Source organism: Sinohyriopsis cumingii, chromosome 1 (genome assembly GCF_028554795.1).
Source record: "Sinohyriopsis cumingii isolate HCF-2022 chromosome 1, ASM2855479v2, whole genome shotgun sequence".
NCBI classification, from domain to species: domain Eukaryota; kingdom Metazoa; phylum Mollusca; class Bivalvia; order Unionida; family Unionidae; genus Sinohyriopsis; species Sinohyriopsis cumingii.
In genome coordinates this window covers 65,883,797-65,902,594 of record NC_142961.1, presented here as the reverse complement: position 1 = coordinate 65,902,594, position 18,798 = coordinate 65,883,797, and the positions used below count along the sequence as shown (strand labels likewise).

Genomic DNA, 18,798 nt, shown 5'->3' with positions numbered 1-18,798 from the left:
AAAAAGAGATGTTATGGAAACTTTGCAATCCCACAGTTTAGATGTAGCAGTTACAGTATAGACATACCAATGAAAATATGCCAAGATTACCATTAACTGTATTTCTTTAAAATTATGCAAAGCTGATCCTTTTGTCTTCCTTGGTGTGCTCTAATGAATTATGTACATTGGTCCTCCTCTTATAAGGCCATCCATTCTGCAGTAGGAAAGTGGCCTTGTTTGAAGGTTGGTCTTTATGGAGAGTGATTACTCAGATGTAATAACTACAAATATAGTATTAAAGGTGTAAGTACAGAGGTCTCGCTAGGATTTTAAAACTAGGATTCCAGGACTCCCATTTTGGTAAAAATAGGAGTCCCACCAGCAGAAGTTGAAGTCTCCTCTCAAAAAACTATGCAGATTGGAAGAACTATTGGTTGCTATTGGTTGCCACCAAGTTTAATTTCTACATTCTTTATAACACCGACAAAGCTCTTATTTGTCGATCAGAGTGAGACTGAATTTTGTCAGTCTAAAGAATGTCTTATTCCAAGCACTGAGCTAGGCATCATACACTTTCTTAGACTTAGCTAGACCGAACTATCAGTTTTAGCAACTTGAGTACTCTTCTGAATCTCATTACAGTCTTCATCATTTAACCCCAAAATACTTATCCAAATATGCAAATGGCATCTTGTCTATGTCTTAACATGTCTTGATTCCGAGGTCACATGCACTGCTTATTCCGCAATGCTTGGAAATTAACCCAATAATAAAATCTAAAGTTGTTTATTTGATGTACTCTTATAAATGACCACATGTACATATCTGGGTCTTTCTGCTTCTGAATTCAATAACAGTAAATATCAATACATTGTCCCACCCAGCTGCCAGTCAAAGCCTTTGAACCTGCCGTGCAGCTATTGCATCATGTTCTTTTGAGGTACTCTTATAATGGCAACATGTACATCTATGGGTCTTTCACTCCTAAATTCTGTCATTGTAAATATCAGCAAAGCTAATTAATCAACACATTTTCCCACTAAGCAGGTGGCTGAAGCAGGATGGGCAAGTCTTTGAATTTTTCCACCACACCTCTTACATGCATACGGAGGACTCCCGCCTAAATGACTTTCTGTATCTCAGATATAACATTGGTGTCCAAATACACATGATTAAGTGTTTCCAAGACCTCTGAAGTACTTTTTAAACATTTAATATTTTGATTTAAAATTCACAAGAATGCAGTCAGCTTATGGGCTTAATAAAAAAAAAACTGATATCAGTGTTATTTTAAATAATTATGAATAATCATCAGTTATGGTGGAAAACCATATCAAGAAAATCTGGGCACAAACATCAGTCCAATGATTGATCTGAATGTAAATTGACATGTTTGACTCTTTCTGATATCAGATTTCTTAACAGTGATCTCAGGACTCTCCATTGTTTTGTCAAATTGCTTTCAGTTTCCATTCTAAACTCAGAATGTTAAATGACATTCTGCAGCTTTTACAACAATTTATTCCTTCACTGGTAATTTGTAGTTATTGCATGAAAGGCTCAGTGTTTAGAAAGAAAGTGAGCTTGTCATTTCATAAATTTTTATTTATGTACCCTTTCAAGTACATGTCATAATTTATGAGAGAAAAGCAATAATGGCCAACATTTACTATCTGGTGACCAGATATCACACTAACATGAACTGAATAGTTAGCTTTTGTTATCTTCATAATGATTTGAGGGTGGGGGTAGAATGTGGTCTAAGATGCTTGCCTTGTAAGATCTCTGATGTCTCACATCTCTCAGTGTAGGTATGTGAGAAAGCTTGCAATTAGCTTCTCATGGGTCAGTGATTCTTCCTGGGGTTTACCCAGGCTCTTCCTCTATCCTCCACCAAATATACTGGCCACCATATATAAGCTTATCATGTGTCGGAAAATGGAATTAAAACCATAACATCCAACCAGAAATTACCAGTGCTAATAATAGGCAATAATTATAAAAGTGACAAAACCTAGGAATACACAGCAGTGATAATAATCAGATTACTTACCTCATTGTATGGATTCAATTTACTGTATCTGGATATTGGAATAAATATCAAAAATGTGTTGAGTTTTGATATCAATAAATGCTAGTGAGATTTCTATCTTTAAACAACCATTATGTGGCCACTTTCAAGTGGTAAATTTGATAGTTTTTGCCACATTCGAGGGGTGGCCATCCTTGAGAGGGACACAAACTCATTGGTGCCACAAGATTCTGGTCAAATAAAGTGGATGTATGCTGGATTATTTTAGCTGTACTCGTCAGAGACCAGATCATATGGGATAGCCTGTTGTCCATCTTCTCTCTATTTATTAGTGTTGTCAGTATAAAGGCCATGTGATATAAGTGCCATTTATAAGTGATAATATAAACTATACTTAGGCCTGAGCAGTCTCCATTTGTTTCTGAGGTGAATGGTCATGGTTTTTGAAGTAAATATTTTTTTTCTTCATGTCCCATCTATAACCTGTGTTTTATGTATCCAGTTTTATATTGATTAAACTTATTAGGTAGTCTACACTTGGGCAGAGACACCTTCCTATTGATTCTCAAGTCCAGAAGTCAGTGGTCAAAGTCAGAAAAGCTATATATGTCTGTCTGAGTCTATTTCTCTCAAGCTACCTTCAAACCCAGTTTATTCAATCTCATAGCAACATAACTGTTGTGGAAGGGCAGCTCCCTATTGAGTCTGCAATCAAGAGATCCAAGGTCAAGGTCTATGGACATGAAATTTGGTAAGTTATGGTAATTTTACATTTGTAATAGGTATTTAGGGAGATTAGCTATTCTCAATGGCTGTTCTTAAATTATCATATTGTGAAATTACCATACCAAGAATTTAAACTGGAATGAATGACAAAGAAATGTTTTAGTATCAGTTTTCAGCTTGGAAAGATGATTTTTATGCTCTTGCATTATTTTTCAGATGTTGTGAAGTTTCTGACAGAAACTTTGAAGAAGGAACAATTGTCACCAAAGTCCTTAGAGCAGAAGAAACTTATTCATGAGAAGATTTTGTCTCTTTACAATGTGTATCCACAGCTGAAAGTTGTTGTTGATTCAGGTAAAAACAGGATTTCATGGCATCTTCAGCTCTTAGCTCTCCTTAAAGAAGGTTGAAAATAGTCAAGACATAGTAATAATTTTTTAAAATTCTTGTGTGCATGAATCCTTCAGACATACTTTGCAAACAGATTTCTTTGGAAATGTGAAAGATCACATTTGACCTGTAAATGGGAAGGTGAAGAGTCAAGCTTGGGGTGGGGTATATTAATGGCATATGATCTAATAAGTGTTGATTTCATATTTTCTGATACATGATGCAAAGACAATTATCAGCTTAAGCACACATTTTGCGAGCCTCAGAAATTAATCTCTCATGGGCTCACCGGGCTGACAGCAGCCACATATGTTAAGAAATATGGTAAGCATGGTACTTTCTGACATTTTAAGAATTTTAAATTTATTTTAACAATGGCAGTCATATTGTATTGTAGATTGGGACATTTTGCAGACTTTAAATGTCTTATGCCAAGATGCTTTCAGTAAAATTTGATTAAATTCACTTTGCTGGTGTTTTTTTTATATATAAAAAAGTAATTGAAGTTTGTTAAGTAGTAGTGACCATACTGATTGGTGGATCAGGGTCATTTTTGCAAAATTAAAAGGCTTTTTTGCCAGGATGCTTTCTGTCAAATATTAGTAAATTTTGTTGTGCAGCTTTTGAGAAGCTATTTAAATCTTTTTTCTTTTTTTCTGTATTTTTTAAAGTAATGTTCAAGATTTTATGGTAGATCTGCACCATTTGCAAATTTTGCAACCAACGTTCCAAAATAATAATCAGTAAGAAATCTCTAACTTTGTCACCATTTTTAACTCTACCTTATCATAAACCAGTAGCCATCTTGAACATCTAATTATTGCTACTCAGTATGGAGTTCTTACCAAAAGTCTTCTTGTTATCTCTAGCTGGACCCAACTGAAAATTGTGCCGATATGACATCTAATATAGCTGCCCTACCTGTTTTCATGGAAATCTTGGAATTGCTACTCTGCCACAGAAAGTCATGTTGATGTAGAGTGACCAAAATGTGTCTTATGAAATGTAGTTGGTTCCAAATTAAAATGGTGCAAATCTGGCATTCAGTATGGCCACCATGGCAGCAAACTTGAAAATCTTGTTATCACTGTAGTATTCCTTCTTTTTGTATGATCATATTTATGTTGGTTTTTTTCCTTGAGACTTCTAATGATGTCTAGTTGGTCTTAAATTAAAATGGTGCTGATCTTCATTCACTATGGTTACTATGGTGGCTTCTTTGAAGCTCTTGTTATAGCTCAGAAATATCAGAGATGGTTTCAACACTCAGCAGTTGAAAAAAAAGAAATGATCTGATCCTGAATTCTTGGAAACTTTTTGTCACTAGTTGAGCATCAATCCATTTGAGGGGATCTTGTTGTGAGGCAGAATGGACATATTCCAATTATGTGTACAGTCTCCTATAGCAGTCAGTATATTGCATGGACATATTCCAATTATGTGTACAGTCTCCTATAACAGTCTATATATTGAATGGACATATTATAATTATGTGTACAGTCTCCTATAGCAGTCATTATATTGAAAAATACTCAGACTGATGGGTTGTACAATTTGTTTACAAACTGAAATTATGGTTTCTGATACAAATAGAAAACATGTAAGTAGAAGCTAATTCTGTACATACTATAGGCAATTCATCACAATATCTGTACATACTATAGGCAATTCATCACAATATCTGTACATACTATAGGCAATTCATCACAATATCTGTACATACTATAGGCAATTCATCACAATATCTGTACATACTATAGGCAATTCATCACAATATCTGTACATACTATAGGCAATTCATCACAGTATCTGTACATACTATAGGCAATTCATCACAATACCTGTACATACTATAGGCAATTCATCACAATATCTGTACATATTATAGGCAATTCATCACAATATCTGTACATACTATAGGCAATTCATCACAATACCTGTACATACTATAGGCAATTCATCACAATACCTGTACATACTATAGGCAATTCATCACAATATCTGTACATACTATAGGCAATTCATCACAATACCTGTACATACTATAGGCAATTCATCACAATATCTGCACTTTTTACCCTCATCATCTGGCTGCATTCAGAATTCAAAACCTTCCATCTCATCCTTCTGAAACATCATATCAGATATGATAACTCTGTTTTAGTTCATGTAGATGGAGTTCAGTGTATGAGAAAGAGTTCATGTTGCTCTATGATAGTGTTATTTTTGAGCCCCAGCTCCCAGGGGGTTCCATCCAGGATCCCGAACCATTTTCAGTCACTCATCCTCCCAAATAGTTCCATCCAGGATCCCAAAACCTTCATTTTCAGTCACTCATCATCTCAAGGGGTTCCATCCAGGATCCCAAACTTTAATTTTCAGTCACTCATCCTCCCAGGGGGTTCCATTCAGAATCCCAAACCTTCATTGTCAGTCACTCATCCTCCTCAAATGTTAAACCAAATGTTACCACTCTTCATCAGTTGGTATAGATGGACCTCAGATTACATGGACACAACAGTGATGGATGATCAGACAGATAGAAATGCGATATAATGAATTTAGAAAATGAAATATCAGTGTGAAAAGTGGTAAATATTTACATGTTTCTCTAGCTCAGGATTATTTAATTTCCACTTTCAGATGAATCAAGAAACACAGGAGGAAGTTCTGCAACAGATGAAGGAGAAGAAAGCCCATATGCAGATGGTAAGTTGCAATAAAGCATCAGTTATACACAATTATTAGCTGAATTAGCTTTCATCTATAACAAAATCCAACAGTCATAATTATTTGAATAAATTTATCTTATCTAATCAGATTTCAGAATTTTGAGTATAGTCTCAGTTTGTTTGAGAATTTTTTGTAATCTTGGTGCCTGCCCTTTCAAAGTCCTAGAATGGCTTGCTTGCTTTGAAGATTTTATTAAAATTACATAAAATTAATCTGGATTTCACATTTTGTACAGAATTTTGGACAAATGATAGAACATTTACTTGACCAGCAAAATTGTCATCTTGGCATTGGTTGTTGGATCCCCTTGAGCATGTAGATGTAGTCTAGGCACAGTGCACCCTTCTGCATATCATAAAAGGTGACTTAGTGGGATGTAGACCAAGCAAAACAAACTCCCTCCTGCATGTCACAAGAGGTGACTAATGGAGGCAGGAACTTTGATGGTTGCTCAGTTGTTGGCATGCTGCAATTTTGACTAGAAGGTTGTGTGTTGCAATCTTACCATGAGATCATCCTGGATCAGTTACCAGGGCTCTCAGGGACCTGAGCTTCTGGGTCAAATACATATAAAGTTCTCAAAGGATGCATCATTTCTTGCTGTGGTGCATGCCTGTCACATGCCTCATTTACCCCCAAGATGCACCTTCTTTTGATATTCTGGTCTGTTGTGGCCAAACTGCACAATAGCTAAAGGTTAGTCTTAATTAAGCAGATTAGATGTCAGCGTGACTAATTAACAGTTAATCCTTATAATTTCAGATGTCTTGTGAAAAGGACTGCCTTTCCAATATACTTGAAAGAAACCATGTTCTACTATATGTGTAAAAGCAACTGCAATTGATTGCCAGATAACTGATGCCCTGTTTAGTTGTAATGCTGTTTAAGTCATGAATGAATTCAAATCTTTCTAAGAGTCTGATTTAGACAATATTACCAAATCATCAGAATGCCATAATAATAACAATAACTGTTACATGTGACTTCTATAGGGCACTAAAGTATAAGTATACACTTTTAAAAGAGTGCAGAAAAAGTATGTTGACATGCAAAAATGAATCATCAAAATCTTGTTCTTTTTAAATATATTACCCAATCATAATACCTTAGGAGAACTACTATCACCTCTCATTTCCAGGCCTTACAGATAACACTTTAAGCAGAAGAAGCTAAAAGCTGTCCACTCACCTTGGTGGCAGTCAGGAAGAGCTGTCTCCCCTTGATATAGGGATTTATCACAGTTCTTTGTAGGTAGAAGGCTCCAATCTTTTGTGGCTGATTGGGGGAAAATTTACCACAAAGTCATTGGGACCCAGCAAGTTTCCTGGGGATTTGGTATCACATTCAGTGCCCACACTAAGTATTTGGCCAGAATTCTTCAGCTACAATGAAGCAATCATCAGTAGGTCCTCAACTTAAGTGTATTCAATCGCCTGTTATGCTCTTGAGTTTGCAGTTGAATGCAACAACAGGTCCTTATGTTGCCCATTGTGGAGATCATGCAGTCTTTCTGTCAAGAAAAATATCTCTGACCTCGTACCCTTTCAAGATTCAGACAACTAGATCTGGAATCAATGTTTAAATTTAAAGAATTTTTCATCCAAAAAGGGAATTGAATTCATGTAATGGTAAGTTCCATGACTATTTGGAGCAAACCTACCACCAGAGAATTCCTTTACTAAGCTGACTAAAGAATTGGCAGACTTGCAGTTCTGTGAGAAGGAACTAATACAGTTGGAATGGTCCTGTCATCTCTCACTTTTCACTCAATAGACACTTGATGGGACCAACCTATGGTGGACCTATTGGTGACATGTTGGAATGCCAAAACCTCAACCTTTTTCTCACCAGTCTTTGACACTAAAGGCCTGAATAATTAATCGATGCTCTTTCTATAGATTGGAATGTCTGAAGGTATACACTCCTCCCACACCTCTGATCCAGAAAGGGAGACAGGAATGAGCAAATCTGCATGTCTTCTCCTCCTGGTTAATGCACTCAAATGGGAAATATTGGAGCAACCTCATCAGTCATAACAGAATCACCAGAATTTAGAATCTCCCTTATCAGACTTAAGAAACCATGATGATAGGTGTTTCACTGAAGTTACTGAACCTGCATGTCCAGATCTTGTGAAAAATGCCTTTCAGAATAAACAGTATTCACAACAGGTGGTAAGGTAAGATGGCTACCCAGTTTATGGACATACATAGGATATATCGAAAATGGCATTTTCATCTTGGACACTTCATCAAGGTAATTGACAGGACCCAGGGTGATCTCTGAAGTTGTATCTCAGGAATATCAAGCCATTGCATCCAGGGAGATCATTCCTCATTTTACCATCAAGAGGGGAAGGATGATATATCAACATAGGCATCTTCATCAAGCCCTGCAAAACCCCACACCAATGAATTTGCTCTACATATTGGCTGACATGAAGTTAGGACAGTCAGCACAATCACTGTATATGAGTGAAATTTCTCTGACTATTGTTATCCATGCCATGATATGTAGATCAGAATACACTTCTCCAGCTCTTTTCAGAGATCGTTCATCTTAATAGGCTCAGGTTGATCAAGAAGAACCTTTACCTATTAACACCTTCATACAGATGTGGCTCCATGATTCCACTGGATTTGCAGGAAGGAAAATATTTCCCTTTCGAAGTCACTTTTCCAGTCGGGTTATCTAGAAGCTATCTCCCATACCTTAGGTGACTGGAGGTGGCATTTCCAGGGTAAGGGAATGTATCTCCTGCAACTTCTTATCTATTATCCTAAGATATTATGATTGGGTGAAATATTTAAAGAAGAAACCAATCTTTTCTAGTAAAAATTTGTTTCTTTGAGAATACTTACCCAATAATAATACTTGTACACCATCCCAGCATCCCCAAGCTACATCCACATAGAGAGCATGTCTTATGCTCTAGTAGTAATTGAGCTATTTAATGAATTTGGCACCAGTCCCTATACCAAGGGGAGATCACTGCCCAAATACCACCTAGGTGGGAAGATAACTTTTGGTTTCTGTTACCTATAAAGTGGTATCTGGGAGGCCTGGATTTGAGAAGTGTTAGTTCTCCTAATGCATTTTGTTTGGGTAAGTGTTCTCAAAGAAACATGTTTTACAAGAAAAAAAGGTTTTTGCCATGGTAGTTAGTGTAATTAGTCATGAAAACCACTGTTCACACTTTAAACAATCGATGGATTAAACAGTTGCTCAAACTCACAGAGATCAAAAGAATCGAAAAGTTGGAATTCACACCCACCATGTGTTAACAGAATATGGTAGCCACTTACTAGTGGGTCTAGCTAACTTGAACTATGTTAAATCAAGTCACACCTGCATGAAATTGATAGAAAAATGATTTATTTTCTGAGAAATTGTGAATACTATAATTGTTATTTATTTAATCTGATGACTGGCAAGATGAAACTACAGCATTGATGAAATTTGACCTGGTAATCGCCATTTGCAATTTTAGTCACATGACTTAACAAATCTCTTAGCATAGATGCCAATAACATCAGCGGTCCAATATTCATGTGATATCAACAATAAATCCCCAATCTAATGTTGTTGTACAAAAATACAAAAATATTAAAGTAAAATCAGATACTGTGTGTGTATATATATATATATATATATATATATACACTATGCCTGGCTTGTCAAGCAAAAGAAATTTAACTTGCATTATTGGATCAGTCACTGCTGACAAGCTCTAGTGATTGTGGAAGGCAGAGTGAAACCGCTGCATGGTTAAGAAACAACTGGCTGTTGGCCACGGAAGACAGGTGACTGCAAATTACATGACATTTATAAATAAAATTTGGCAGGGGAAATTAGAATGACCATTGTGACCTGGTGATTGGTGAATTCAGGTGAGCGTTTGAAAAGGTTTAACTGTAACTAGGTGAACCCATAAAAAGACTAGTGGATTTATCTTATGATATTTAAGTTACTGGAATCTGGTTAGATTATTGGGACTTTCATAATGGAACCAAATTAAAAGTTATTTTAATGTGTGAATTTTGCTTAATTTAACAGTATAAATTAAAGTTATATTGCTCACGTTATTTGGTCTTCTTTTCAAAGATGAGAAATTACCAGCCATCTCTGCAGATAACATAACTGACCCTATCCAGAAAGGGTTCCTGGAAAAGAAGTCTCCCAGAAGTAAGTGCATATTTCACTGCAGCCACAAGGACTTTACAGTATTGTAGATAAGTATAATTGCTATCTGAATACTTAAGTATAACTATTATCTGAAGACTTAAGTATAATTATTATCTGAAGACTTAAGTATAATTATTATCAGAACACTTAAGTATAATTATTGCCTGAACACATAAGTATAATTATTATCTGAAGACTTAAGTATAATTATTATCTGAAGATTTAAGTATGATTATTATATGAACAATAAAGTATAATTATTGCCTGAACATGCAAGTATGATTATTGCCTGAAGATTTAAGTATGATTATTATCTGAAGACTTAAGTATAATTGTTATCTGAAGATTTAAGTATGATTATTATATGAACAATAAAGTATGATTATTGACTGAAGATTTAAGTATGCCTATTATCTGAAGATTTAAGTATGATTATTATCTGAACACTTAAGTATAATTATATTCTGAACACTTCAGCATCAATTTTGTGGATATAGTGATACACTCTGTTTGTCTATCTCTGTTACTACATTTTCTCCTCAGCCTTACAGTAGAAATTCAAGCATGTTTGGTGTTATCTCACCTTAGTAGTAGCCATCTGTGATGGGCATGTTGCTCTTTGATCCTGTCCCCTGTATCCATGCAAGGGGAGGTCAGAGGTCCTGTATACAAAATTTCAGTTGCAGTGATATGTTAAGAATTAAGATATACAGCCATAGCTGGAAGATGCAAACATACAGATTTTGGATTATGACTCCTGGGCCACTATCTGGGGATGTTGTTGAGTGCAGTGGTGGGTGTGGGTTCATTGAAGGTATGAGGATTAGAGATGCCTAGGGGTAATGTTCTTTAGTGGTGTCTCTACTGGGCACACAGGGACAATTTTCTTGAGTGGCACACATACTTTGCTAGAGATCAGTTTGTATGTCAGTTGCCAACCTACCTCCTCCCCCTCTCCTAAATGTAAGCTTTCTGAAGAACTGTCCCCATTAAACCAAGGTGAAGGTGATATAGTATGAATATTTTAGCTGCAAAAAAAATTCATGACAGCATCACCTTCACCTGGCACCTCAGGGTCCATTGCCACCTTCCAACTCCCTCCTTTAGCAAAATATAATGGTCACCATGTATAGTCTATCATGTGCTGAAAAATCAATTTTGGGTTCTCTCTTTCAGCGTAGCTTCTGCTAAAAAATTTGGTCTCTTTTCTTTGCAAACTGATCAAGAATCAAATCAGGTTCTTCTTAGTAGCACCTGTTTATATTGAAATCACCGGTCTCTGTCATATCTGTTTATATTGAAATCACCGGTCTCTGTCATATCTGTTTATATTGAAATCACCGGTCTCTGTCATATCTGTTTATATTGAAATCACCAGTCTCTTCATATCTGTTTATATTGAAATCACCGGTCTCTGTCATATCTGTTTATATTGAAATCACCAGTCTCTATCATATCTGTTTATATTGAAATCACCGGTCTCTGTCATATCTGTTTATATTGAAATCACCGGTCGTTGTCATATCTGTTTATATTGAAATCACCAGTCTCTGTCATATCTGTTTATATTGAAATCACCGGTCTCTGTCATATCTGTTCAGGATAGATTCCATTACCAGGTATAAGCTTTAGAGTTAAATTTAGCTAGATCAAGAAGAGAAGATAAAGGTAATGACCATCTGTTTCTCCCTTTATAAAGTACTTTTCATATTTTGGCAGCCACCATTTTGATGTGGATTGTTCATACAATTAAAAGAGCTTATCAGTCTCACACTGAGAGATCTCTCTTTCATGAAAATCAAACCACAAGAGGTCATGGCTATTTCTGAGTTATTAAGCCTTTTTGAATTATTCCTGATTCAGTGAAGTTACGAAAGTTGCCTTCTGATATTTTCATCCCACTGTCTCATCAGTTTACCATCATTCAATGGCAGGCCAGATTTAGGGTATTTATGCTTGGGGTCCAGTTGTATCAGTCTAATAAGTCTAGTCCAATATTGGACTGGAGTCTAGTCCAATACTGGACTGGAGTCTAGTCCTGTATTGGACTGGAGTCTAGTCCAGTATTGGACTGGAGACTAATTCCAAGAAATGATTTAACAACACAATGATAGTAGATAAGTATTATATGATTAAAATTAGTTTGATCCATCAAAAATGTACATTTGGCTGCATTTGTCTTTTATGGTGTACTGAAAAGCTAAATCTGACTACATGTATTTAAGGGCCTAAAATGTTCTTTTTGTTTCTTTAGATATATTAAAGAAGTTTCAGAAAAGATGGTGTGTTATCAAAGGCAACATATTCTACTATTTTGAGAAACAGAACAGCGGCAAACAGCAGGGAGCCTTTAGTTTAACAAGTAAGGAGGATTTTTTTCCTCCATTGTTCTTACGTACCAATATTCAGTTCCAGCAGTTTTAAGGCATGTAACTTTTTATTGTGAGTTGGTTTCAAATTTGCACATACAGCTTCATATCAATTATTGTTTTATCCATGCTTGTCCAGAACTGTGTCATGCATGAAGAACAAGACCATGTCTGTACTGCACTTAACATGAGCTTATATTGGTGTTTTTTTATTATTATTGAAAACCTTCATTCCAGATAGGAAATGTACTATATAAATTTCAAATTTAACATTTTCAGTTTTAGTATTTTGCAGTATACCATATTTACCATATATGTTGGGACACTATAAATTCCAAAACTAATTTTTTTGCACTATATTTTCTGGGACAGATCTTTGTTTTTGAGTTGTAAGATTTGGGACACCTTTTTCACTCATAATATGAATGCTTAGATGGTGAAATGTTAATAAAGGTTACAACTGTAGGATTTAAAAATGAAATCACTCAAAACTTGTATATCAAAAAATGCATACAAACATTAATTTAATTAAAAAAAAACATCATAAACTGGTCAGTGTTTTTCACACTTTTCTTCCTGACTTTAAACTTGGGAAGAACAAAATATTACAAGTTTAGGTGCAGTATTAGAAACTCAAAATGTCTGCAGTACACAGAATACTTCAAATTCAAATATATTTAAATTGTTATGCCACTATTCTGATCCAGAAATGAACGCATATAGCCAATGGTATGCTTTACATATATATGTTTTAATAAGGTATTGATTACACATTATTGGGGCCCCGAGTGGCTGAGTGGTCTAAAGCGCTCACCGTTCCGGATCACTGCCATCTCACCTCTGTCTGCGTGGGTTCAAGTCCAAGGCTCAGCTAGCGTGGGTATGTGGGAAAGCCTGCCAGTGGCTTCTCATGGGTCTGTGGTTCTTCCCTGGGTTTTCCAGGGTTCTTCCTCCACCTGTTATACTGGCCACCATGTATAGCCTATCTTGTGCTGAAAAATGGCATTTAACCCTAGAACAACAACAACAACAACAATTACACAGTATTACTATATACATTATCTGAATACTAATAATTTGAAAATATTAAATTAAATATTACTCACCTCAGAGTAAAGTGTCCATAATTTTTTTTACCTTCAGGTGTTTACTAGTAAGTATAATGTTCCATTTTCATGCAAGTTGGAACAACTCATATTTATATTTTGTATTGTGCTGTACATTGTGTTTGATGCAATAAAAATTCTACTTTTATTTACGTTTGTATTTTTCATAATCCAGGTCTAATTCCCAAGTAATATTTCCTTAATTGTCTGCCAGCTCAAACCTCTTAGCTTGTAATGGCAGCCCTTTGATCGAGTGGTGAATTTGATACTTACTCAGTACCATTTAGTCCTATGTTCAGGTAGAAATTTATTTGAACTTCCTGTGATCATACCATTCAATTGAAACCTATTAAATCGCAGCATATGTTGTAATAGATTTCACAGAATGTATGCTCAGGTTGTCATTTACAGAACCACAACTGTTCCATTGTTTCAATTTATTTCTGAAATAAAACCAAGATTAGCTTCCCTAAGTCAGCCTTCATTGTATATAAAACACTGTATACTTAAAAGAATCCAATCTCTGCTCCCAGGGTTGGCTCTGACTTTGTAAATAAAATAGTGTTTGTATTTGATTGACTAAGTTAAAACAACCAGTTTATTGCTCACTAACAGGTATATTTAGTTACCACCCAAGCTTCTGTTGTTTGCCTCCTTGTTATCATAATTGATACAAGCAGGCAATGATGTCTGCAGGGTGCCATATCATTCACTGCATTAATTGTCTTTAAGAATCCTTTTGTAATCTGTGCTAACAAAAATATTGTCATTTGCGTTCACAGTGAATGCATTTAATAATCATTTTTATTTGCAAAACATGATTACATTTTTAACATACACCACTGGTTATTTTGCACTATACACTGTCATGTGTGAATTGCTGGTGCCTGATCAGTTGTTCTCTCTCTCTCATTGTAATTTTGTTGATCTAAATTTCGTTTCTACGAAGCACAGTGATATTTGGAGCAATCCACTTACTAATGATGTTCTGCTTGATAATGTCACATGTTAGGACATATACTTTCATTGCAATGTATGCTCTAATTGTTATGTTTGCGCCCGTGCTACAATGTAAAGAACAGCTATTGCATCTCATGCTTATGTTCTGGTGTCACAGTTGCCAATAACTGACCTGATGTTGGTACCAAAATGAATTGTTTATTTTCAGTAGGAGTCATTTATTCAAGCCTGCACATAGTTTTAATGCTAATATAACTTGGAAACATGAATGACAACATTCAATAAACCAAAGGCTTAAACTGTTAGTCTCATTTGTAAAATGTCAAGAAATCAGTTTGTCACTTGATGACCAATACTATATAATCCAGCTTCCATGGTCCATGGCAGTGCTTAATTTTGGGTTGGAGTGACTTATTTCTGCCATTTGAATAGAGCAAAGTGATAAAAAATAGGACAAATTGAGCATAGAATGGTTTTATCTTAGAATGTTAGAACAGATATATATATATATATATATATATATATATATATATATATATATATATATATATATATGTATAGTTTTAAATAGTCAGTTAAAACAGCCATTGTAATAAACCTTTGAATTTAATGATATTAAAACTAAAAATGCACATTACATTATAGAACAATATTCATTTTTGTCTGCTTCATTTCCTATTTTTTTTTGCAGGTTGCAATATTAAATAAAAAGCTTTTGTTTCCCATTACTGGCAGTTAGCCTATAAACTTCAAAAAACTAATAATCAGCCTATAAACCTCACAAAAAAAATAACCAGCCTATAAACCTCAAAAAACTAATAACCAGCCTATAAACCTAAAAAAAACTAATGATCAGTCTATAAACCTCCAAAAACTTATAATCAGTCTATAAACCTCCAAAAAATAAAGTAAATCTTTAAAACTCAAAAAAGCAATAATCAGCCTATAAACCACTAAAAAGTGGTAATCAGCCTATGAAACTCCAAAAAGTAATAATTAGTCTATAAACCTTCAGAAAGTAATAGTCAATCTATAAATTTCTAAAAAGTTATAATAAGTATAATCAGCATACAAACTTCCAAAGTGTAATAATCAGCCTATAAACCTCCAAAGTATAATGATCAGATTATAAACCTCCAGAATGTGATAATCAGCCTATAAGCCTGCAAAGACTAATAATAAGCCTATAAACCTCCAAAAAGTAATAATCACCCTATAAACATCCAAAGAGTAATAATCAGACTTTAAACCTCCAAAAAGTAATAATTAGCCTATAAACTCACAAAGTGTAATAATGAGCCTATAAACCTCAAAAGAGTAATAATCAGTCTATAAACCTCCAAAGTATAATAAGCAGTCTGTGAACCTCAAAAGAGTAATAAACAACATATAAACCTCCAAAACTTCATAATTACCCTATAAACTTACAAAGTGTAATAATAACATATAAACCTCTCTAGAGTAATAATCATCCCATAAACCTCCAAAAAAGTAATGATCTGCCTATAAACCTCCAAAGTGTAATAGTCTGCCTATAAACCTCCAAAGTGTAATAATTGACCTATAATCCTCCAAAAGTAATAAACAGCCTATAAACCTCCAATAAGTAATACTCATTCCATAAACCTCTAAAAAGTAATAATCAGTCTGTAAACCTCCAAAAAGTAATACTCATCCCATAAGCCTCGAACAAAGTAATAATCTGCCTATGATCCTGCAAAGTGTAATAATCAACCTATGAACAGAAAGTAATAAACAGCCTATAAACCTCCAAAGTGTAATAATCAGCCTATAAACCTCCAAAAAGTAATAATCAACCTATAAACTTCTAAAAGTAACAATTTGCTCTTGATTTGGCTACAAATGAGACTGCAGACATTAAAATGACACAGAATTTGATTAAGGCATGAAAATTCAATATTGAAACTGTTTGCATTGCGATATTAATGGAAAAAAGGCACAAGTTGATCGTATACTCATGTCTTTTTTCTGTTCAATTAGTTAATAATGCCCTCAGATTGTTAAAGTATTGAATTGCCGAAAACAGGGGTGGTTTTGAAGAAATCAGTCAAGGAAAAGGCAAAATTAACTTCACATTCTCTGCATATCTGGGTGAAAAGACATACATTGATAACTATTTTGCCTAAATCAACTATTATCATGCAATTTTAAAAAGAAACTTATGTCTTTATTCATACTAAAGGATTTGAATAAGAGTATATGGTAATGGGATTTCACTTTATTTGTAAAATTATTTTGATCTTCCATGGACATCAGCATTGTAAGAAAGTCTAATGTGTTTTTCTTCATTTAAATATGATCAGTAAGGTGATTGTGTAAGACTTAAAGTAATGAAAAAGTTCAATATTTTGCATGGATACATGGGAGAAATTTTAAATTTTAACCTGTAGGTTTAAAATCATCTCTTTAGCTTTGACAAATGTGTGTTTCAATATACTTGTAGAATTCAAGTTACAAATACCTGAAAGCAAAGAATCCCAAAAGAAGGGTACATATTTCAACCTAGTGCCTGTTTCTGAATCAAATGGACAAACAAGAATTTTTGAGGTAAGAACTTTTGATAATATTTTCAAAAAGTGTTACATATTTACTCATAAATGTTAAGATGTCTTTTACATTGAAATTATTCTATATGTAATGGATCAGAAAAGAAATTGACATCTTGAAAAATGTTCATGTTTGTTTGATTGTTGGTTTTAATGACTCTACACATTATTGGCTATATCATGCCATGGAAATGGGAGTTATGGGCCTTTCCCAAAGACACACCAAGTTAACCATCCAGGATGGATTGGGTAGCTATCAAACTTGTAATACTTTAATTGTGAATCCAGTGCCCTACCATCTGAGCTACAGTGGCTCCCATAATGTAAGTGACCAAAGGGAGATCATTATCATGTACATTATTAATAGAACCAATGTTGGGGTTTGCACCAAGACAAGGGAATCCCAGTCATGGGGTTACATTATTTGTCTCCTCTTGAAGCTCTGCTGAGGGAGAGACAAAAAAATCTAACCCTGCGACTGGTATTTCCTTGTCTTGGTACAAACACTGATACAGATTAATTTTCTCACAGAGTGTTTTCCAATTAAATTAAAATAACCCTGCACTTTTGCAATTTATTTAACTAATTCAAAAGACAGTATTATTCATCAGGTATTATTATTGCTTCTCACACTATGTAAATGTCATCATGTCTTTTTAAAAAATGAACATCTGAATAATTATCTAAGTAGAATCTAGTTATATATCCTGTTCGTAGAAAAGGGGAAAAAATTATCAATAAAGGTGCTAGAAGCATTGTGCAGTGAGCATCTTGAGCTGTGTACTATCACTGTTCAAAATACATTACTACGCATTTATAAAAAATATGTTAATGAGGGCAATGGAATGATCTGTCAGTCTTAAGTAAACAAGTTCTACGCATGTGAAAATAGAAACGTGAAATCTTTTGATACTATTACTGCATTATCACATTTAATTGATGGGTGTCATATGAAAATAACAATAAGTAATTCATATCTTTTATATGGATAACATTTAACTTTCGTCAGTTCTAATTTTGAAAAAAATTCTATGTAGGCAACAGTATGATACATTACAATACTGGGTACAGACTACCATACAGTTCTAAGTGTGTAGTGATGGATCAGATTTCTAATTCATTATATTCTTGGAAAATAATATTTTCTATCATGGAAATTTGGCAAGTGAATTACTAGTGCAACAAATGCTACATGGAAATTTGTGGAACAGCATGTGGACTGATGAATGAACCACTCTGGTAAACGCAGGAATTTTCATTTGTTTATAATTTTTTGTTCAACTGGCTTGGGGGTGTTTGACAAAGTTTGAAGAAGACAGGTCGGATTTAACACATTTCTCATTGTTGCAGTCATTGTGGTAGCTCCTGAGAGAGTTTGAATTTTTTTCATTTTTTGTTGTAAGTGATGTATATAGTCTCTGTGCCAGGAAAAGTGTTTTCTGTCATAGTTCATTCCACACAGCATCTCAAATTTTATCCTGTCTGTAGCTCATTAAATTTTCAGGTCAGTGTCATTAAATGTAGTTAACAGTATCTAATTTGTTTTTAATTATTTAAAACTAATTATTTTTAGTTACATTTAATGGTGTTGACCTGAAAATTTACTGAATTAGACGTACAGATAGGATAAAATTCACCATGCTGTGTGGAATGATTTATAGTTTCTAGCATAATACCAAATAGTTTGACTTCATGTATGTGTGTCTGTTTCTCTCAAGATGTTTTATATGGTATGTTCTCATTCTTGA

At 34.5% G+C, this 18,798-nt stretch overlaps 1 protein-coding gene across 1 annotated transcript in view; it reads left to right on the top strand.

The window, feature by feature from the left end:
* LOC149807030 (src kinase-associated phosphoprotein 2-like) overlaps positions 1-18,798 on the top strand; it is a 33,378-nt gene that overhangs the window by 2,020 nt on the left and 12,560 nt on the right. The window contains exons 2-6 of the mRNA XM_089960884.1: positions 2,957-3,094; positions 5,774-5,839; positions 9,968-10,048; positions 12,303-12,410; positions 16,948-17,051. Coding sequence (XP_089817010.1) covers positions 2,957-3,094; positions 5,774-5,839; positions 9,968-10,048; positions 12,303-12,410; positions 16,948-17,051 — 497 coding nt within the window. The remainder of the gene's footprint in view (positions 1-2,956; positions 3,095-5,773; positions 5,840-9,967; positions 10,049-12,302; positions 12,411-16,947; positions 17,052-18,798) is intronic.